This window comes from Amblyomma maculatum, chromosome 1 (genome assembly GCF_055883805.1).
Source record: "Amblyomma maculatum isolate TAMU_Amacu chromosome 1, ASM5588380v1, whole genome shotgun sequence".
Lineage (NCBI taxonomy): Eukaryota > Metazoa > Arthropoda > Arachnida > Ixodida > Ixodidae > Amblyomma > Amblyomma maculatum.
This window is the reverse complement of record NC_139344.1, coordinates 200,090,465-200,113,864: the sequence shown is the minus strand read 5'-3', so window position 1 is coordinate 200,113,864 and position 23,400 is coordinate 200,090,465. Positions and strand designations below refer to the sequence as shown.

The window sequence follows — 23,400 nt, the reverse complement described above, 5'->3', positions numbered from 1 at the left end:
ACTGATTGACTCAGTTTCTTGAAACCTTGGAGCCACTCAGATGACCAGCCAGTGGTTTGTCATGAGAGAAACGCAACAGAGCGCCGCTCAGACATTGGGGAATAGCTACTTCAAATGGTTCATGGACTCATCGTCCGTGGCTATGTATTTCAGCGCGAGCCCGTCATGGCCCAGCAAACATGAATCCCCGGGGCACGCCGCGACACATGCTGGTTCGTGCCCCCCTGCGCCCGCTCAATACAAGTAGCGTAACGGCGCTGCGCCCGCTGCAATACAAGCAGCGTAACGGGGCTTCGTCTCCCAGAGACCGTCGCTGACATCGCGACAAAACGGGTCATTTTGCTGCACCGTCGTAGCTCTTCATGGCTGAAAACGATCCCAGTCATCCCAAAGGAGAGCCTGGTTTCGTCCCCCCGCAGGTTCTCAGCAAAACTTCCGCTGGCATCGGCGTCTCAGATGTGCTCACAAAGAGCTCTCACCCTCGCCTGCTTTGCGAAGCGCTGCTTACCCGGATAGCGGAATGGGGAACCCGTCCGCTGTTTCGCCCCCTTCGCCTGCCGGCGTAAAGACGCTGCCGCGGGGGAGTGGGGCACGGGATAGCGCGTCAGCTACCACGTTCGTTCTCCCCTATAGCTACTGCACCGAAAAGTCGAAATGCTGTACCAAGAGAGAATGGCGCACCAGCCGGCTCGCAAGTTCACAGAGCCGCATCAGCCAACTGAGCGCCCTGTCCGGTTTCCAGAGGGAGCCCCGGCCGACGCCTCGCCGTTCTCCGAACAGAAACGACTGCTACCGGGGTACGGGTGCTGTTGTGCGGAGAGGCCGTCAGCGGCGGCGTCGCGCACATTGCTTCCGCAACGACGTAAAGCTGAAACAGCGGAGGCATATGGTCAACGTTCGCACCGCAAGGGGGTCTGAAGAACCATGTAGCGTGTTTCAGTGCCTTTGCCGAGTGCCGCGCAGGGGGCGGCAGGCATGGCGCATAAGCTTGATCGTCTAGGCGACCGGCTCGGCCGATGTGCTGTCCAACGACTCATGGAGCCAAGGACAATTCACGTTGGGCGCCAGTTGTGGTTTCTACTTGGACATAGGCCACCAACCACCGCGGGTTCGAGCGTCGCATGAGCCGAAGCCCTGATCAGCCGTCACCACGCGCACACTGAAACACCGCAGCGCAAACTCAACCTCCACCGGGAGGAGAGCACTGTGCTGCAAGGACACAAACCTCCAAGTTCACAAAGGAGACGTTTATTGAAACGCCATCCTCCAGCGGCGCACGCACGCACGCACACACACACACACACACACACACACACACACACACACACATATATATATATACAAACGCACATACACCTATATACAAACTCACATACTCAGTCACCGTGTCAAGGAGCGCGCGAGGAGCAAGACCCCTGCGCGCACAAGTGACACTGAGTGCGCGCCGCAAGCACGCAAGGGCGTGCTGTGATCTCTCTCTCGCAGTGACCAAAGGGTTCCTTTGAGAGAGAGTGGGCAACCACCGCAAGGTACGCCTGTCGCAGATCGTTGGATTACGATCGACAGGCTCGAGCTGCACTCTCAGGTACGACCCGGAGTGGACGAACTCGAGTACACACTGGTCTGCGCGGACAAAGGCTGGCAGACAAGAACAGTTGCGTACGCACCTTGTATTGTCTCGGAGGAGTCTTTCTCTCAGCTCCGCTCGGACAGTCGCGCGAGCGTGGCTGTCGAAGCGGTGCCGTGTTCCCGCCAAAAGGCGCCAATGAGAACAGCCACTGGGACGCCAGGGCGGAGCTGTGGCCCGAACGACAGTGCCAAGTCGTCCGAGCCCCTCTCCGCCGCCTCAGGCGGGAGAAAGGGAACGAGGAGAACAACATGGCACGGCGGCGGCCGCTCAAAGGGCAGCCGCGGCAAGCCCGAATCCCATAACTTTCAGTGCAGTATGAGCTTGCCAGGTTTTTGAGAGGTGGATTAGGGGTCAGGTTTAATGGCTTGGGGCATGGGGTGGTCAAAATTTTGTCAGGGGAGGGTCTGCAAGAAGATGTGATGCCGCAGGAGGGGGTTATACACTCTCCCTGCTAGGTGTGGCAGTCAAGATTTTCTGCTGTCCCGCCTTGGTGGCTCACTGGTTAGGGCGCTTGACTCCTGAACCCAAGGACACAAGATCAAATTCCGGCCACAGAGGCCGCTTTTTGATGGAGACGAAAAGCAAGGCGACCATGTACTGACGCAGTGTCAGTGCACGTTAAGGAACACCAGGGGGGTGAAATTTTCGGAGCCCTCCACAACGGCGTCTCTTATAGCCTGAGTCGCTTTGGGATGTTAAACCTCATTAACCAGTCAAACCAACCAACGAAGCTAAACCTAGCTCCAAAATTTATAACAACGCTCGACTTATTGCAAAACTGGGTAAATATTTTTGAATTCAGAAAAAGGAAACATCCAAAAAAGTTTCTCAGAATTGTTCGCTATCTTCAGTAGGCAGCACAGCTGGTTTTTCTGACACTGCCGTGACATTCCCAGGCAAAATTATTCGTAGTGTATAACATATAAATCTGGCTCACAGTCATGATTGGTGTTTTGTATGTGGAACTTGAGCATGCTGATGAAGCTGTGTAGGCTTTTTACAAGCGTGCACAAATATATACACACACACATTGTCTGAAATCTAGGGTTTAGGATGCTGTCCCTCTTCCCTACCCTCTCCGGATGCCTATGGTTGTCAGGGATTTGCAGGTCTCTGTTTGTCCTTGGTGTCAACTGCTTTGTCTGTTTGGCAGCCTATGTGCTTTTAGTAGGAGCTGCAAATTGGGAACAAAAGACTTGGTATTGTGATAAAGTCTTCATCTTTATTATAGATCACAGTTTTTTTCCTTACAACACAGACAGCACACAGCTTTGTAATGCTTGGGGCATATTCCTTCTTACAAAGAGATTTTCAACACAGATAAAATTATTGACCGGGGCTTCAGTTGCGTTCACAGTAAGCTACAAATTTTTTTAATGTGCGTTTAATAGAGATCCCCATGTGAGATATTTTTCTCAGATGTTTGATGTTGTAAGAGTTGCTGTGCTATCAACCTAAAAAGTTTCCGGATCAACATGCTTCAGGCTGAAGTGGGCAGGGGGCCATATGGCACTACAGTTAGTGGCGTTGTGATTGAAATGGTAAGAGGAATCCCACTGTGTTAAGTTTGCCAAAACAATTAATGCAGCCATTTCCAAAATATGTGCGCACATTACTCCGGGTGCAGAAATTTCCACTTGCGGAATTGCTACAAGTGGTACCTTTGTTGTGATGCCCTACAGTTGGTTGAAGTAAACAAAATTGAAATGTTCTGATGATATTTATTCCAGGTGAATAACATGTATAAAAATAATGGGGGACACTTAAAAGGTTCCTGCAACATAATTTGAGTGCATTGTTTTGTTTGCTTGCTGCAATTGTTGAGCTATGACGATGTTACTACCATCAGTCATAATGCACATAGTTTGGTCTTGGATATTAATTTGCTTGAGAAGTAAAACCATTGTACTGACGGTGTCGGCACACAGCGGTGGTTCTTTGCAGTGGATAGACGTCAACAACCTCGCGTTTGACGATTGAATAAGTAGTAAATGCACTGCAAATTGTGTCCATGGAAAAATTCATAATGTCACATTGTTGTATTTTATATTAAGTCAATAAATCCAACATGTTGCTTTACACAAAGGTACACAAAGGCACTGCAAAGCAAGTGACTCAAAAAGCACCCTCAGAGCATCAACAGAGGCAACAGACCCTCACTGCTTTCACGACCTGTACACGGGGACAGCTACGTGTGGCCAAGCCTGTGGCTATGCAGTCAAAGTTCGGCAGGAAATAATTCACGACCTCGCCACTCACTCCTCGCTATTGTAGGATGCCTGCAGATAGAGAGAAAGGGGCGGTCAAGGAGCGGGCTCACGAGAAAAGCACAATAGCTGGGGGTGCATGGTGACGAAGGGATGTCTCCTTCCCCTGCCTATTCCTGGTCTCTTTGTTCCTTATTCTATTTCTGCGAGGCGCCATGGAAGAGATCTCGTCAAATTTCACAAAAACGTTTTATAGCGACTGGGAAACCATGAGGAAAGCTCCACCTTTAAGGGTATGATTCGATAAATAGGCCACCACCCCATATATAAAGCCCTGCTTTAACCAAGCCGTATGAATGTGCCTGTGTTACCTGCGGGCAATGTGAATTCAAGGTTCCTGGCAGGCTGATTCTGATGTCACCCTACCATGTAGGCTTAAAATGGCAGCTCCTGCCAGACGTAATGCCGGGCAACCCTAAGTCCAGCTAGTGCTTGGCCATGAAAGCTGCCATTTGCCGTCTTCCAGTGCCATGCTCGTGATTTTTTGCGACGCCAGATTTTTGGTGAAAAGGGCTTTTAATGCTAGCACGTTAATAGCTATGAATAGATGTGGCAAACTCATCTTTTGTGTGTCACTCAAATTGCTTTTCTGTTGCAGAACTCCCTAAAGATGGTCCATCACAGAGTGGGCCGCAAACAAAACAGAGCTCTGGAAGCAAACCTCCACAGTGGAATTTCAGCTTTGGTGGCCAAGGAAAGTATGTATAATGGCCAAAGATATTTTTACTGTAATAGGTAGTTTTTGCCATTGCATGGGGCCCAGAGTGATTAAGTAAAAACAAGGAATATAAACAATGCTTGCAAAGTTAAGGAATAATGATTGCTTTTATGTAGATTTTTCAAACGATAACATTTGTTAGAATTGAGAAGTTAGGGGAGGTAAGAAACAGCAGAAAAGAAGAGCTGGGAGAGAGAGAGAAAAATTTGGGAGGCCTTTAACTTGGGCCTTTAAGAGTATGACATGGCAACATTAATGGCTCCTGTCTGCGTCTCCTCTTGTGAATGCTCATTCGCTTACATTCATTTTGCTTACTTGCTCAATCCCTCTTCCCTAATTTGTGCCTCTGTTATCTCACACATACTAGTTAATATGCAGTACTCATAAGCTGCTACTACATTATATGCAAGGCCATTTGACGTAGGCATAAAGCCTCACTTTAACTTACCCGTGCGAATGTGCTTGCTTCACTATGGGGGGGGGGGGGCATGTCTTACTCGGGATACAGTTTCACAGCAGGAGCCGAAGTGGGAGTTGGCTACTGCAAACTCAGTCATGTTACTGGCGTCGTGACGTCACACAACCCGCCTGGTTGCCTATCAACTACTACTTGCCAGAGTTACATATTTTCTGCAGAATGGGGCCTTTAATACTATTGCGTTACAATTTTATTGAGTGACCCAGGTCCAGTTCGTCACGTTTATCCAGAAAAATGCTTATATTACGGTATAATAAAACTAAAGCATACAGTGTATATTGTTACTAACAGTGCTAGAGATAATCGAGAAAAAATGTCAGGCACAGGTATGAAAATCGGTATTGGAGTTGTACAAATGCAGAAGTTTAATATGCAAAACTCAGAACTCAACCTTCACTAGTAAAGGAATTAGCAACAATATCTAGGTTAAATTTGTAGAGGGTAGTTAAGAGAGTGGGAGAAAGAAGCTTTAAGGCAAAAAAGTGTGATAGGTCCTTGCGAGGAACTTTCATCTGGCCTGCTACCTAACACTAGTAGAAGGGAAAAGAGGAAGGAAAAAAAAAAGGACAGACTCAATGTAGGAGGCTATAATAGCATGCTTTACAAACATGCATACTCATGTGTACATATTATTCCAATCAGAAGTTTATGGGACACGAGTGTAGGGAAGAGTAACTTATTTTGTCACGGTGACATAATCCAGATGCTTGAAATGTGTCAAGGCATGTGGAGACATGCATGCCCTATTCATTAGTAATGATAACATGTGACTGGGCTTCCCTGAGCCCTCACGGGGTGCATGTAGGTCATACTGTACACAACGGCACATACATTTCCACAACTGCATTAACGATAGGCATCCAGGTCAGCATTATTCGGAAATTCAAGAGCTATGTTTAGATGCTTAGATTTGAAAGGTTATGTGTTCTGGTCATGTTCTTTTGCTGTTCATAGTGTTCTTTTTTTGCAGTAATAGTCATCACAGAATTTTTAACATAATTTATGCAGTTGAGTGCTTCCCCTCAGTGCATGCTGTATCTCTTCCAAGATGCCAAGTTTGGTTTTTGTTTTGCTGCATCTTGCAGCAGGAGTGGCCGCAATCCTTTCAACCCAGATGACCAGAACCGCATGATGACCGTGGCCCTTGTCACAACACTGGGTATCCTGGGCCTTCTTGCTTTTAATGAGATGAGGTACAAGGAGATCACATGGAAGGACTTTGTCAATGCTTACTTGGCACGTGGCATTGTAAGTTTCCTTTTTTTTTTTTTTTGCATTCAGAGGATTTTATTGACACACTTTTATAACTTATTGACCTATATTAATGGCTTCATTATAAGCGTCAGCCATCAGTAGTTAAGGGCTAGTGCCTTTATGTGTCTCAGTGTCTGCAGTGCTTTGCCACTGAGAGCAAGCTTGCAGATTCATGTCTAGTCATATAGTAGCCTGGTTTTGATAGCGCCAAGGTACAAAAGCAATCACATTCTTGTGCCACACACTCTACTTATCGGCATAACCCCTCAAAATCCTTTGAACTGTTAAAGCCTTTTAGAGCAGTAGCTGTATTCAATGCAAAAGTGAAGTATCATGTCTGTGCGGCCATTTGACCTTCAGGCAACCTTAAGCTCAAACTTTCAAACTCAAACAACAGTGACATCAGTGTTGATCTATGATCTTCACCCTGACCTTGACATTAAGTGACGTCATCTGGATAAATGCTAGGTCAAGGAATCTTGTAATTCGTGATGTCAATACATCGCTTGATTCCATTGCATAAAGAGGCTGCCGAGCCTCTCTTTCTCTCACCAGTCATGGATCAGGAGCAGAGCATGTTGGATTGTGAAGCTCGCATTGTTGCCACGTTGAGGCATTCAGCACAATTTGTAGTATCTTGTTAAAGTGTATTCAATTCCTGCCCGACTGCTGTGCTGTAGTACCCGGGTTCGATCCCGACCTTTGGCAGCTGCATTTCGATGGAGGCGAAACGGAGTGGCGTCTGTGTGCTGTGCGATGTCAGTGCACGTTAAAGAACCCCAGGTGGTTGAAATTACTGGAGTCCATCACTGTAGCTCCTCTCATAGTCTGAGTTGCTTTGAGACTGTAAACGCTACAAACCAAACCAAACCCTTTTATCAGTTTCTTTTTGAGGTTATTGCTTTTGATGGTTTAATTGTGGTGATAGCTATACAGAGAATTCATTTGATGTTTTGATGAATTATTTGCAGGAAACATATTTACTGTCTTGCTTTAGTTGCTTTAGTTGTATGTAAAAAACTGGGGTGCGTAAAATGTTTGCACAGTTGTGAATGCATACTCTCTTTGTCAAAATTCTAGAGCCAAGAGAGTTTGCTTCTGTACCATTCGTGGAAGTCCTGCCCATTGGATGGAGCAGGGATCAGAAATCTTTTTACCTGCAGGAATGCTTACAACACTGATGATGCATTACCAACAAAATGATGTGCCTCCGAAGCAAACTCCATTGGGCTCAAAACATTTGAAAAAAAATAATGAGCCTAAGAAGTTCCATTTTAGGCCATGCTCTGTGGCTTGTTATTTATAACCAACATTCCAACAGGGCTTAAAGTTGGTCACGAGGCTGTTCTTAACATTGCTAAAAAGGGGAACAGTGCAAAAACAGGAAGAAGAGAGGAATAAACACCACACATGCTCAACGCCTGTGGTGTTTGTTCCTCTCTTCGTCTGGTTTTTGTACTGTTCCCATCTTTGGTAAGATAAAAGTCGAAAGGTCTCGGCGGAGTCTGAGATCTCCCACTAGTACAGCCGAACCCGGATATATCGAACCCTGATATATCGAATTTTGGTTATATCGAACTCGCGGAATATCCCCTTGAAAATCCCATGTAAAAGTATAGGAAAGCCGCGTCATATATCGAACTCAATTTCGCCGGTCGCTCGATATATCGAACTCCGCACCACGCACTGGAAAGTGTGCCTTTCCCAAAGACGATCGTATCACCCTCGGCCGTTTGCCGCGTGACGTTTTCAAGCCACGCGCGGAAGTAATGAGAAGGGCAGTTCGGCTAGGGCAGCGCCGCACCCATTCCCTAAAGGCGCGCATTTTTGGTTATCGTTTCCCGCGCGCCAGCACGTGACGTTTGGAAGCCATGTGCGTGAATGAACCAGAGAGAACCGGTGGGAACGAGAGGGGAAAAACGCGACAGAGCGAAGTGCAAGGGTGTGCCCATTCTTTTGTCGAGCTATCTCTCCGTCCCTTTTCTGGCCTTCGTTCGCAGTAGCACGCGCTACGCATGCGCCAAGCCAACTCGGTCCGTTTTCAGACAGAACATGGGGCTTTCTCCAGCGTGTGTTGTGAACCCTCTGCGCGCGGCGGCTGACGTGGCTATGGCGCGTGGGGAAGTTAAAAAGCGGCAGATCTATCTTTTTTTATTTTTGCAAGAGTCGTCTATTTTTATCGTTGTGCTGTGCGCGCGGCGTAGCGTAAGATGTGGCGTTACGAAGCAGCATTTTTTTTTTTTTTTTGCGGGTGTCGTTTATCCCTGCATGTATGAATTAACAAAAGCATGCGGTCAGCTGGGATTATAACACCGGCTTTTAGCATTTTTCGCTTCAAATGGCATTTGCAGTTACTGTATCACGATTTCCAATGATTTTGTGGCAGTGGACTACGCCTGCCTTAAGCGCGGCGTGATAAATCGAACGAGGCTTGGGCAGTCTAGCCATCACGGGCAGTCTGAACCAGGCTTGTGCAGTCAAGCCGTCACGGGCAGTCTGCCAAGTTCGCTCCCCGCCGCCGCAGGAGCTATCAAAAGATAAACACACCACGACGTTATCGCTGTGCTGCGCAGCATCTTTGCACGCTGCCAAGAAATGAGCTGTGGATGAGACGACCGAAACGGAGTGTGACATTCAAGCGAAAACGCTGGCGATTTCTGTCGCGGTGACACAGAAGCCTTGTTTTGAGCTGCCGTGGTGGCTCGAACGGCAGAGGGACGCAGTTTCAACAAGTTGGAAATTTTTTGCTATGTCGCTGCCGCTTGGCGCTGAAATCGCTTAATCGCTGGCATGTGAGCGAGCCGACCTTAACGCTTTTTTTTTTTCCAAATTCTCGAGTGCAAAAGGGGAGGGTGGGCTCATTAGGCAAGTGAGTTGATTACGCGGCAAATACGGTATCGTTTTTTCGCATCGTAACTGCTGTCCCAAGCCGATTTCTGTATATCGAATTATCGATATATCGAACTATTTTGCAGTCCCCTTCGAGTTCGATATATCCGGGTTCGACTACATTTAAAAGGGGTCTTATACCCCTCATTGGGTTAGAGAATGCATGAATCTGAAATAGGCAACAGTTTTTATTCTTGCCAGTAGTGGTCGAATCATTTCTTCTCTGTTGTTTCGAAAATTTCACAGCGAGTTTTGGTGAGAATTCTTGACACGTTTTCTAAAAGCGAAAGTGGAGAAAAATAAAATATTGTTCTCACTGCGTAAAGGCGGGGACTGATATATTCTGCGCACATGCCAGTCTCGCCGATTTCACCTGCTCTGATTGTGCGAATTGTCACCACTTGTGCGACATTGTTTAACAGTTGGGAGGTTGTACTTGTCGCCTGTCAAGCAGACCAGCCTTGTTGTTCTTATAACATCTTTGTTAATTTTCGTTTCCTTCACTTGTGGAGCAATTTTATTGTTTGGTATTTTCCTGCACTTGGTTGAATTTATGCTTCTGAATGAATGTTTGAAGTGTAATTAGGACCCATGTTCCTTCTAAAAGGGCATTTAAAGCACATTTATTTGCAAAAATTTTTATTTGTATTTATTTACTTTGACAAAGTCTTGTTGCACCAGCCCATTGGGAATGCCCAGAAATGCTTTGTCCTCAGTGTCAAGACTACTATAAGACAGTGGTTTTACAAATAAGGCTATACAATCAAACCTCGTTTTAATGAAGTAGTAAGGAGCGGGAAAATTTGTTCATTATATCTGATATTCGTTATAAAAGTGCACGCTCAAATTCCTGTAAATAAGTTTGCTAATAAAACGAAACAAAATGTCCACTAATACACACAACGCAAAAGTGCGAAAATGCATAGTTTTTAATTAAAAGCTTAGCATCAGCATGAAATTTCGCTTTTCCTTGTGTGTTGGAGAGCAAAAATGAATACTAAGAAGGGATGTTGCCTCCACACAATTTCCACGATCGAGCAAACGGTCTCTCGGGGAGCGCAGCGCGCGCACATGTCGGCCGCAGTGGCAAAAGCACGGCAGGGGCTCACGCCATGACGAGGCAATGGTGATGACATGCCAGTCAGATGCCTGTCAGCCGTTGCATGGCCGGACTCGAGCTGCGGCGGTGGCGATGACGCTCGAGTCCGGCTATAGCCGTTTATGACCTCCGAAATCACCGCGCGCGGTGATCTCAGAGGCTATGGATTGTTGGTGCTAGTTTTTGTCTCCGCCGCTAGATGACCCGCGTGCCGCATGCGAACGCGCGGGTGATTTAAACGCACTTCGGCGGCGGTGTTCGATTTCGGCCGTGGCCTGGCCGTTCATGACCTCTGAGATCACCACGCGCGGGGGCATGATCTCAGAGGCCATAAGCCATTGGTGGTAGTTTATTTATTTTGCCGCCGCTAAATGTGTGGCACGCAAACGTGAGGGCAAGTAAACACACTTCTGCGGCGGGCGATTCGATTGGTTGAAAAAATTGCATTTCTTGAAGTTTTTCCGGCTCCTTTAAGCGTTTTTTGCCGTTGTAATGCAAATAAATCTGCTCATTTTAACCGATATAGCATCAAATTTTGAAATTTTTCTTTTGTTATACAGAAAAAAATCCCATAGAAATAAACCACAGACCAACCAAACTTTGATTTTAGTTCGTTTTATCTGATATTAAGCTATATCCGTGTTCGTTATAGCGAGGTTCGGCTGTATATGTTATAAGTGCCAATGCTTTGTTTTACTGTGAGCTGTGCTATGTCAGATACTGTTGAACCTGTTAGCAGAGCAGGGGGATTACATTTTTTTAGGTCTGTGTTACAAATTGGCAGGCCGCCAGCCCTTCCCGCTTCTCTCTCTCTCATTATTTCCATTTCAACCTGTGCTCAAATCACTAGAGACCCCCCCCCCCCCCCTCTGCTCATGGAGCCACCAGACATTAACCCTTTCGCTGTCACGAACGTACACCGGTACGTTTTCGCGCTTCTCCCCACAGGGTCACCGACGTACCGGTATGTTCTCTATCATGCGTTCAAAACTTTCAGCCTGAGCGCGAAGCTGCTGCGCTCGGGCTGGCTGCACCATCTGTCGAATCTTTCTACAAGTTCATATTTTTACCCCGCGCTGTGTTGGTACGTATATATTGAGTATGAACGACCGTGCCCCCCCCCCCCCCCCACACACACACACCTTCTTTGCTGGGGGACGCAGTCGCTCCGCGCGCGCTACTCTCTCGCGCTAAGTGATATTGTGATATTGCGGTGCACCCGTTCAAGGGTTGTTCTGCCATCTGCTGCAGGTTTTCAGGTTTTTACTTTTATTGTGTTGGCATGTCTGCTACGACGCGTCAAGTTCAAGGGCATGTGCCGTTGCCTCTCCGATAGTCCGACACATGACTCAATCGCTGCTTTCGCTCTCTCTCGCCGCGCCCTTGCTTGCGGCTAGCAGCAGCCAGGAGATTGTTTTAGTCTCTTTCCATCTCCCTCTATCATCTTGATTTCACAACGTGCCATTTCTCTTGGGCCACCGAAAGAGTGCCCTCCTGCGTGCGGTTACTTTCGGATGTGACCGCACAGGACCTTCGACTGCGGACTGGAGCGATGGCTCTTCTGATTATGAATATGAGCATAGCTCGGATTCGGGCTTTCAAGATGTATCGAGCAGTGTTTTATTAATTTTTTTTCTTGTATTATCGTCATTTATCTCATTTATAGTCAGACTGATGATGAGATGACTTTAATTAACAACACCTGCAGAACACTGAAATGTGCATATTCCTTTGACTACATTATTTGTATAGCGATCGTAATAAAAAATAAATCGCTGTGCTCGTTTCTTGAAACCAAGCCAAAATGGGGGTGTGTAGAAACCAAAAACACCCGGCAGCTGGTTGAGCACTGCATTTAAGACGTCTTGAATCCTCATCCTCGCCATTCAGAAAATTGGGAATTCCACAGGCGCAACGAGAGCTTCCCCACTGCCTCAGAAGCAGACCCTTTTGGGTCTGTTTGACAAGGCTGCACATTTAGTGGCATTTTTTTTTATTTATTTCTAGAACATTGTTTAAATTCATGCTTTCTGTGCAGGTTGAAAAGCTTGAAGTCATCAACAAGAAGTGGGTTCGAGTGAGGCTCCTTCCTGGTAACCAGATTGATGGCAACGTGAGTTTTTTTTTTTTTTCTACTGTATGCTAATGAGTCCATTTCTGTGCCTCACTGTTATTTATTATCACAGTGCAACAGCCTATAAGTGTATATTGGTGCATTGAAGTTTAAAAAAATGGGCACCTACTGAGGTTAAACCATTAGTGGCCATGTATCCTCCCAACCTGTTTTTCAGAGCAAATTCCTTAATGGAAGAATGTCATGAAGTGATTAGTTCTATATTAATTTTAGCTGGTATACAAAAATTTAGCTACTTGTTAATAGCTGTCTGTACTAGACCATAATGGTAAGGGATGCATCACTAGAAAAGGACCCGAGATGTAGAAGAAAATTATAGGCACATTTGTGCATCATCATTTTCTGGTAACAGACCCATTTTTTGTTCCTGCTTGGTATATAAATAGCATTTGGGTCTCTTGACCAAGCAGGTGCTTTATACATACTTCAACACCGTAATTGAAAAACTGAAGCCAGAACAACATAATGGAGCCTTATTTTATGCAGACTGTCTTTCTAGTGGTACTGAAAAGATGAATATGTTCTTTGGAAGCAATAATGTGGTTTCTTTTCATCCTTGTAGTTGTGCTGTTTTTTTATTTTAATATGCCATTGTTATACCTTGTGTGGCATTGGAACTCATGATTAGTTTCTCTGCTGGTTAATTAAAAATGAAACTCTGATGTCTACTTGCCCAGCTCTACATGCCCACCAAATCGAGAGGTTCTTGTAGCTTGGTTGTGGTTTTATTGGACCCTGTTTTGCATGATGCATTTACAGTGCATACTTTTACCATATACTCATTGCATGTGTTCCACGATATTCATCAATTTTGAATACTTCAGCTGGTGAGTCGGATATCCAAAAAAAAAAAAATAATAAAACCTTAATTCACCACAGTGCCTATATGGCCAAATAAAGTGCAACTTGAGAAAAGGTTTCAGGGTTTTAATGTTGCTAAACCTAATATAACGTGCAAAGGCACTTGTTTGGCATAGCCTGTATATTTGACATCATAGTTGTCATCTCGCCACTGCCTTCCTGAGGCACGTTTGTGGGAAGGACCGTGATGTACATTGCCCAAGTTGCTATGAGCAATAAAGCCCCACTTTAACCACACCATACAAATGGGCCTATATGGCCTAGGGGCAGCGTGTAGGCGCTGCCAAATCGGGCTAGTTTATCGATGTATCAAATCGGTGAGCCGGTTACACCTCTTAAAGTATGCTTTCACACAAAAAAGTGGTTTGACTCTTTAATAGTGTCTGTCGTAAGTGTTCTCACCTCTGTCATGATATTGAGGCCAGTGACCATGCATTAGAAAGGGCTCTGTGTGTGTGCCCTGAGCATTTCTGGGGCACCAGTGCTTTTGCTCAGAAAAGACACTGGAAGCTGTTTTTTTTATAATAAATATAATTGGGGAAATCCTAGACCACACCATCTGTGTTGACAGGATCACTCCGCATATTACCGTGCCAATGGCTGACTCTTCCTACCCTCTGTGGTGAGTTCGCAAGGAAGGTGGGAGCCGGGGTGTTTGATCCGATTGTAATTGGAAAACTGGCCATATGAGACAATAATTCAGAGTTTTTAATTATCTTGAAGAGTGTTGATCACGTTCCCATCATAAAAAGATAAGTTGAAATTTCTCTTTACTGCACGTAGCAGGTGACTTGTAAAGGGCTCTTCAGAGGCTCAGTTGATAACGCATTAACGGTGCTCACATTTTTTTTTTTTCATCTGTTTGTTTTCCATTTTGTGTGATGACTATTTGTCTACAGCTTAATTGTAGGTACACATCTATAATAACTTGGCCTACACTAACCATGGAGATATTTCACTGTGAATTGCCGTACTGCCACCTCAAAAGCCTGGGTGTCAATCTTCTACCTATACTGTCATGCTTTTTTTAATGTTGGTGCCTATTGTTCCTTGTATAGAAATTCAAAGTCTAGACTTATGACAGTGTTTTCAGTAGGCGCATTTGTACTCTGGCTGTATCACTCGCTCTGACAAAATGGTATTAGGAAACACCAAATAAAAAATGCACAGGGAGTTGTCTTTGTTTCGTATAGCTGGTGTGGGATGCTATATAAAAACCTTACATGAGTTGGAGATACGTTTATTTCTCTAAACAAATATATATATATAGTACAAAATGAACTTTGAAATGATACAGCAAACTTTCATCTTGTTTTCGCGTTCTCTTTATTCAGAACGTTCTGTGGTTTAACATTGGAAGTGTGGACACTTTTGAAAGGAACCTTGAAAATGTCCAGCTGGAGTTCAACATTGAGCCTCCTAACTTTGTCCCTGTCATCTACAAGAACGAGATGGATGGGTAAGGTAGTGCTAATGAACAAGATTTTCTCGAAACATGTTGAAATACCATCTACGGTGTCTTACTACAGTGCGATGACTTACTGTATGCTGTGTCACTATGTCTTTGCTGTACATTGGCACCAGCCTTGTCTTGGCTGTGGTTATATGCGTACCCGGTAAAAAGGTCTTTATCACCTTCTGGTTAATGCACACCAGAGATGGGCGTTCGCTTGCCATATGCAGCATATACGTGTGTTCATATAAATGTGTTTGCAGTACTCTGATAGCAGTCTCTGGTGTTACTCTATCAGCAGTTAGTTGTGCAATGCTACCTGTCGTTAGCATGTCCAGTGAATGCCTCTTTGCATTGTTAGGAGAATCAGCAGAATATTCTGCATTTCTGCCTGCAGAGCAAGCTGAATAGCTTACATTTCCTTACGAAAACATTCTCTTACCATGTAACAAAGTGTAGCATGTTCTGTGAAAAAGAATTTTATTTTTAATTTGTTATTATTTACATAGTACATATGGACACTTGCTTCACATTTAGGAATTTGTAATTTGTGCACCTTTACCGTCAGTCATTAAAACAGCTATTAGGCCTGATCAGTGACCAAACGGTGTTTACTAACACGAACAGGGGAATTTTGATGTACCTTTGTCATGGCATAAGCGTGTTTAATTTATGGAGTTCTGTGCTTTAAGCAAGCCTGCTGTTTGTTAGTCCTCTTTGAGTGTATTTCTTGCTTTCTCTACTTTTTTTTTCTGCTGGCTTGGTCAAGTAGTGAGCTCCAGTACTAAGTGTTTCATTAGTATCAAAGTTAATTTTACCTTTTGTTATGTCTTGCTTAAGAGCAGTATATTGAAGGCTAAATCGGGAGCGTTTTGTCCCCTGTTTGGAAAAAAACAAACTTGTGCCTGCAAAATACTGTCATTAAGCTCTAGCGATATCTTACTAACAAAATGAACGGGTTTATGAACAGTATTGTAAGGGTCTTGAAATAGGCTAAAAGTATAATTTCTATTAAACATCATCATTATCAGCCATACTATATCCACTGCAGGGTGAAGGCCTCTCCCTTATTACTCCAGTTAACCCAGCCTTGTGCTAGCTACATCCACTTGACCCCTGAAAACTTCTTAACATTATCCGCCCACCTAACTTTCTGCCGCCCCCTGCTAAGCTTTCCTTCCCTTGGAATCCAGTTTGTTACCCTAAGCGACCATCGGTTATCCTCTCTTCGCACTACATGTCCTGCCCATGCCCATTTCTTCTTCTTAATTTCCACTAGAATGTCGTTAACTTGAGTTATTTCTCTGACCCACTCTCTTAATGTTTCACCTACCATTTTCCGTTCCATAGCTCTCTGCGTTGTCTTCAACTTAAGTAGAACCCTTCTCGTTAATCTTCACATTTCAGCCCCACAGTTCATAGTTTGAGTTCCATTAAGCATCAGCAGATACAGTACAGTCTCAGTGACCACATAGGACAGTTACTATGATTCTACAGCTGCTCTATCTGTCCTCTTGTTTGTGTGCTGACAGCACCTTGCACAGCATGTGTGCTGTTACTTTAATTAAGGCAAGGACTGCTAAGGTGTTTTGTGCTTGGCTCATTGTTGCTGTTGTGAAAAAGCTAACTGGTGCATAATCTAGCCACTTAGATTTTGGAGCTTATGAAGCAGTATTAATATTATGTACTGGAATGTCTCATCTCAGCTGGAAAAATCGGTCATTTGTGTTTTGACTGTATTCAGCGTAGTTGTGTGATCAAGCTCTTTTATAGGTGTGACTGTAGATGAAATGACTTAGAATTAATTACATTATTTTACATTACATTCATACTGAAATCATACATTGAATGCATTACAGAATGCATGCCTAAAAAAGGGGTGTGTAGTTGTGCCGAGTTTGAAATTTTTCTGTGGGGACTGAGAACAATGATAGATTTGGGGTATTTAAAATTGTACTGAGTGTATTGTTTGAAACTTGAAGCATGGTTGTAAAGAGTGCTATTTCTTTTCAGGTCAAGCGTGATTGGTATCCTGCCGACTCTGCTGTTGTTTGGCTTTCTTTTCTGGACAATGAGGCGATCTGCAGGGTTCATGGGAGGTGGTGGTGCTAGGAGAGGTGGTGGCATCTTTGGCATGGGGGAGACAACAGCAAAGTTGATCAATCCAAATGACATTGGAGTCAAATTCAAGTAAGCTCATCTCTGACATAACATAATTAAGTTCCTTTTTTTTTTGCTGTTCACTAAATTACAACTGTATCTGTGTCTTGAGCAATTTAGCCCTCTTAAAGTGTTATAACAACAACAAAAGAAAGACATGCCGTTGATGTCTAAAGACTCTTTAAGTCATACTCAGTGCCGTGTAGGGGATTTGGATGCACACTGGCCCATTTCCAATGGCTAGCATGGTTCAATACTTATATGTGAGAATCAATAAACCCGAGTCTGGTCTTAGTTGAACTCAGACTGGAGCACTGGCGCTGGTGAAAGCTCCTGTATAGTGTTATCTTGCTTGGTCTTCTTGACTCTCTTTGGTACATTAGTAGCTTTGGTGTAACTTTCAAGAAATGTGTGGTCTGTTTATGCTTGAGGGCACAACGTTATGAAAGTGGTGGACAAGTACAGATTCAGGTGTCAATGCTGCTATTGTAAGTGTATCGTAAAGTAAGAGGCACTCGAGTTATACATTGAACAGACATTGGATTGGCAGTGGAGTCCTGAAACAATTTAAGGAGTCCAGTATTACTGCTGAGCATGGCGTAAGGTACGAGAGGAGTGCCGACTCTGGCGCGCTGCTATGCATTCTGCGTAGGCCAATTTTGCTACGCGGACTTCGAAGCCCATGTCTGGCGCTCAGCTTCGCTCTGTACTCTTTCCCTCCGCTCCACTCCCCTTTGCTTGCTGATGTGGCTTTGGGCACGTTTTCCTCCTTTCCCTATCCTCCTTGCAGAAACAGTCTCATCAACGCGCCACCTCTCGACGCTGCCGCGAAACGAAATGCGCCTGTGCTCGACCGTGCGAGTGTCACGACCAACGGTGAAAAGCAGACGGAATGGTAGCTTTGCGCGCCGTCTGCTAGCTGGAAAATGCACAAGTAGAATTGTGGTTATTATTGCGCATAGACCAACCTATATCTTTATTTAAGATAAAACATCAAGATAAAGCTCTGTTCGTGTCTTTTTTGTTTTTTGTCCGCGTGCACCGGTGACAATGAATTGACAGGCCATGCAAACGGCAATCCGCGCCACGAAATCAATGGTATTCAGGCGGTGTGGTGCATGGCGCAGCTGACATGTGAGAGGCATATACTGATGATACAAAAGCAGAAGGTAGGTGAGGAAGTGTTTTGTTGTTGGCTGTGAATTGGGGTATCACAAAGGAAAAGAAAAACCGTGCCGTTTTTCTAATCGTAACTATGTGCGTAATAGAACACAGCTATTCATAGAACGCAACAGAAGACTCGGAGACGTAAAATATGTTGCAAATAGGAAGGAGCCAGCCGGACGTGTCAGTTAAGCTGTATGAAGCAGATGACAAACGTGACTGCCAAGGATATATGCAAGTGGTGACGCAGGCAACGCACGGCGTTGCAGTGCAACTCAATGATGCAGACGACAAACGCGATTGTCAAGGGTATATGGCAATGATGACGCAGGCAACATGACTATGCATAGAGTCGGCACTCTCGTCTATCTTACTTCATGCTGCTGAGACTGCATGCTCGAAGTACAACATGCAGAAATTGCCTGTATGACTCAACACAGATCTTTTTAGAAAATAAAAATGATTTTTCTGTTTGAGACAGGGTCATTTTTGTACTAACAGGCACCGGCTCGTAATCTGGTAAGCCATACAAAAAAAATAAAAGCATTCCACTATTACAGTCGAACCTGGTTATATCGAACCCGGATATATCGAATTTTGGTTATATCGAACTCACTAAGTATCCCCTTGAAAATCCCATGTAAAAGTATAGGAAAGCCGCGTGATATATCGAACTTAATTTCACTTGGCGTTCGATATATCGAACTCCGCACCACGCACTGGAAAGTGTGCCTTCCCCAAAGACGATCGCATCACCCTTGGCCATTTGCCGCGCGATGTTATCAAGCCATGCGCGGAAGGAATGAGAAGGAACAGTTCAGCGACGGCTCGTCTGGGCAGCGCCGCGCCCATTCCCCAAAGACGCTAGCATCTGCAGTTAACGTTTCCCGCGCGCCAGCACGTGACGTTTGCAAGCCATGTGCGTGAATGAACCAGAGAAAACCGGTGGGAACGAGAGGGGAAAAACGCGATAGAGCGAAGCGCAAGGGTGTGCCCATTCTTTTGCCGAGCTATCTCTCTCCTTCAGCACGCGCTACACATGCGCCAAGCCAGCAAAACCCGTTTTCAGACAGACGTCGGACGCTTTCTCCAGCGTGTGTTGCGAACCCTCCGCGCAGCGGCTGACGTGGCTATGGCACCTACGGAAGTTAAGAAGCAACAGCTGTCTCTTTTTTTTTCTCCTTTTTTTTTTGAGAGAGTTATCCTTTCTTATCGTTGTGCTGTTCGAACGTTAAGCGGCGGCAGTTTCTTTCTTTCTTTTTTTTTTTTTGTTTTTGCGGGAGTCTTTTATCTTGCATGTATGAATCAACGAAAGCACGCGGTCAGCTGCTGCGATCATGACGCCCGCCCCAAGCGTGGCATGGCTTGTGCAATCAAGCCATTACGGGCACTCTGTCAAGTTCGCTCCCCGCCACCGCAGGAGCTATCAAAAGATAAACGCGCCTGGACGTTATCGCTGCGCGGCATCTTGGCACGCTGCCAAGAAATGAGCTGTGGATTAGATCACCGAAACGGAGTGACCCGCGCCATCGACATGCAAGCGAAAACGCTGGCGATTTCTGCCGCGGCGACACAGAAACCTTGTTTTGAGCTACCGCGGTGGCTCGTGCGGCGAGAGGGACGCAGTTCCAACAAGTTTGAAATTTTTCGCTCTGTCGCTGCCGCTCGTCGCTGAGATCGCTTAATCGCTTGCATGTGAGCGAGCTGGCCTTAACGCATTTTCTTTTTTTTTTTTCAAATTCTGGGGTGCAAAAGTGGAGTGTGGGTTCATTATGCGAGTGGGTTGATTACGCTACAAATACGGTATCGTTTTTCGCATCGTAAGTGCCGTCACAAGCCAATTTCTGTATATCGAATTATCGATATATCGAACTATTTCGCGATCCCCTTCGAATTCGATATATCCGGGTTCGACTGTATGACCAGCTGTCTTTCATACCCTTGTCTGCTAAGGTCTCCTTAAGTGGTAATAAAAATCACTTATGATAGAGGCTGATTGTTTGAATCAACAGTTCTAGGCTTCAAAAGTTTCTGTTCTAGTTCTTTCATACTTACCTAGATACTTGTACACAGTATGTATAAAAGCAGAATGCTTTTAGTTGTAAATGGTTTTTCTTTTATTGAATTGGTTATTGCAGTTACAGAAAGCAAGTATTTGGCAAAGTTGAAGAATATTCAATAATAATGCAGCTGAGTGTTTCCACGTAAGATAGAACAAAGGATGGTCGATCGACCTTTTATATTTCTTTCAAATTTTTGTATATTGTTGCTCGATGACTGAAAAAAAGTTATCTCAAATTGGTTTTGTTGTGAAAAAGTTTTTCGAGGCACAGGGAATTTATGATGAAGTGGAGTGCTGCGCTTATCTTCCTTGCTGTTTTGGCCAACTTTGTTATGAATTACACAAAATATGTCAATGTTAGGTAGCTGGAAAATGGTCTGACTAACTATATGCATGCTTCTATTTGTATTCAGTTAATTTTCAATTTCCTGCATAGTGTAGATGTTTCTATAAAATTTCTCAAAATAGGACCAGGAAACGAAATTTTACCTACTTTGCAGGCCTTCATTTCAAAAACGGCTTATGGCAGAGCAACAATAATTCCACACTATGTTCTCAGCATAATTATCTATCAACAGCTAAAGCTTATATTTATATAACATTTCAGTAGAGAGATATGATTGCGCTAATTTCAAGAAAACAGCAAACAGCAAACAATGAAAACTTCTGAGAACGATTAAAGAAAAACCCCATTTTTGATATTTTTTTTAACTTTGTCTATCTATTCTCCTCTACATCAGATTTCAAAATCATTAAAAACATGTTACGTAAATTTGTTGCACTAGTAATTACGGCCACTTCAATAAGGCGAAATCGCGCCTATGCAAGGCATAGGCACCACGCAGATCTGAAGATTCTACGGCATTTGTGAATCACCCATGATTTTTAAATTTTGGCATACTATTGTAACAGGGAGAAATATATTTACAAAAGAGGATTAAAGATATACAGTGAAACTTCGTTATAATGAACAGGTAAAAAATCGGAAAATAGTTTGCTCTATCCATAATTCATAATATAAAATTTTGTAGAAAATACATGTAAGAGCAGCAAAATTCAATCAGAGAAGGCACAGCAACTCGGAGGGTGCCCACTTGGTCACGTCCATTTATTTACGCGCAAAGAACTGCGTTATTGCGGCCTGCTTTTTTGTGTTGATCGCGTTCCGTATCACGCCCTGTTCCACAGTTTGCAAACACTCAACAAGGGCAAACCCATTGCCCTCAATAGCACTACAGTGGCGACGCAGTAAATCCAATGCAGCAAGCACTTCTTGTGAAGTCGGAATGTTCTCATCGTCTGCAGGGTCAGCCTGAGCTTTGTCTGCGGGATGTTCAGAAACTCCACAGCAATTTCGGCGTCCGTCAGTACAGCCATGGTCGCCGCGATGTCGTCGCCGCCTACAAAGTCCTCTACAGTCATTGTTGCGGGCATGTCACCAACAAAACGCGAAAAATCGTTCTAGGCCTCGTCGAGCTCGCGGAGCTCTGCTTCTGCTTTGTCGGGATCGTCCCCATCGTCACTTGATGCACAGGCCTCTGCTGGAACAAAACCTGCGTGCCGAAAGCAGTTGGCAATCGTTTCGCCTTTCACGTTGTCCCATGTCACTTTAATGCTCCCAGCAAGTCTATCTTCAAGTCCTGCTTCATAAGAAGCTTCACGAGAAAAGTGTCAGTCTCCTCTTGTAAACTGCCTTGAAGGCCCTGATTTTATCTTGAGCTTGGTCTTTAACGTCAGTGCTGCTCTTTTTTTTTTCATGTTCACCGCCATCACAGCACTACGCACACCTGCGCACCACACTCGACACAACGACCGACGCAGCCTCCGCCGAACGCTACGACGGCCACGCCGCTGCTAACACTAAAACCAAAAAATGCGAAAGACGCAAAAACCAAAAAGGCAAAAGCAGCATTTGATCGCGCCGCTGCTGAAGCGGTGCTGTCAGCGATTGTGAGATGCGAACGATTTCTCATGGCCTCCGAGATCACCTTCGCGCGCTCAAACAGGCGCGCAAGGGTGATCTCAGAGGCCATGAATTTCTTTGGCTGTCAATTCCCAATGCTGTCGTGGCATCTGTGGCGCTGTCAGCGCCTGCGAGGTAGTCCTGAACGTTTGCTGCGCCGCATAACACACATGTAGTGCAACGAAGCCTGTCTCCTGCTATTAAAGTGAGGTAGTGCTTGGCGTCACGAAGTTCGTAATATCCGTTTTATGCCGAACCGCGTTCACTATGGCAAGTTAAAAATACATGTGTTTGACAAAAATATTTCGGAAGAGTTCGATATATTCAATAATTCGTTATATGCGTGTTCGTTATTTCGAGGTTTGACTGTATACATTGAGAGACAGCTAAGGACCCAGGCAATGAGGGCCTAGCATTCAGTGCACTTCTCTTCTTCCACAAATGTGCGCACCACTTCATCCTCATTGTTCTCCACCGTAACACTATTGCATCTAATCATTTTTAGTCTCGACGTTGCAAATTATCTGTTACAGACACAGCAGTGAATGATTCGGAATCAGTTTTGTATGCGTAGTGTTCCTGATGCACTGTAGCATCTGGCATCACAGATGTTTTTCGCAATCACCTTCACCATAAGGCGAATTACACAGAAAGACGATAAGGTTCAATGAGCAAGCAATGTACAGTCGCCGACCGATATTTGGGACGCCCAATTTTCCGGAGCTGCCTGAAAATCTGGACCTTGCCGTGGCACCGCCACACACTCCATAGAGTCAATGTATAACACCGACCAAAATTTCGGCCGTTTGAAATCCTTCTCGTTTGATTTTCCGGACTTTTTTCTTTCGATTCACAACTCAAGTGCTACCGAAAACGCAAAGAACGCCGGTGCCATTTTGCTTTTCTGCAACCTCGAACCCATATTGTCCGCTGATCACGCCATTGGAACCAAGACCGACTGAAATAGAGACCTGCACAGAAAACAGGGTCTTATGGGACCGCGTGTGCCCACTTTCGTTACCTTTCTCGTCGTTGAGGGTGCTCGATTGACCTGTTGATCTGCCATTATCATCATCATTAAATTATAAAATTTTTAAAACAAACCATAATTACATTATAAAAAAAAAGGACCTTTGTTCGAGTCATACTTCAAAAACTTTGCCTTTTTGTATTTTAACGGAGAGTTCGTTTATTGTCCTCTCGCCAGAGGACATATCGCAATTCCGCTTTATGCGTGCGACAGCATTGCAGTTACTCGCTGCGCATGT

At 44.8% G+C, this 23,400-nt stretch overlaps 1 protein-coding gene across 2 annotated transcripts in view; it reads left to right on the top strand.

Annotated features, from left to right (window-relative positions):
- Afg3l2 (AFG3 like matrix AAA peptidase subunit 2) overlaps positions 1-23,400 on the top strand; it is a 76,130-nt gene that overhangs the window by 9,300 nt on the left and 43,430 nt on the right. The window contains exons 3-7 of one of the 2 annotated variants that reach the window (XM_084590009.1): positions 4,496-4,595; positions 6,182-6,341; positions 12,374-12,448; positions 14,665-14,789; positions 16,797-16,973. In XM_084590009.1, the coding sequence (XP_084446135.1) occupies positions 4,496-4,595; positions 6,182-6,341; positions 12,374-12,448; positions 14,665-14,789; positions 16,797-16,973 (637 nt within the window). Of the gene's footprint in view, positions 1-4,495; positions 4,596-6,178; positions 6,342-12,373; positions 12,449-14,664; positions 14,790-16,796; positions 16,974-23,400 lie in introns of both variants that reach the window. The other variant, XM_084590008.1, reaches the window with a different exon arrangement.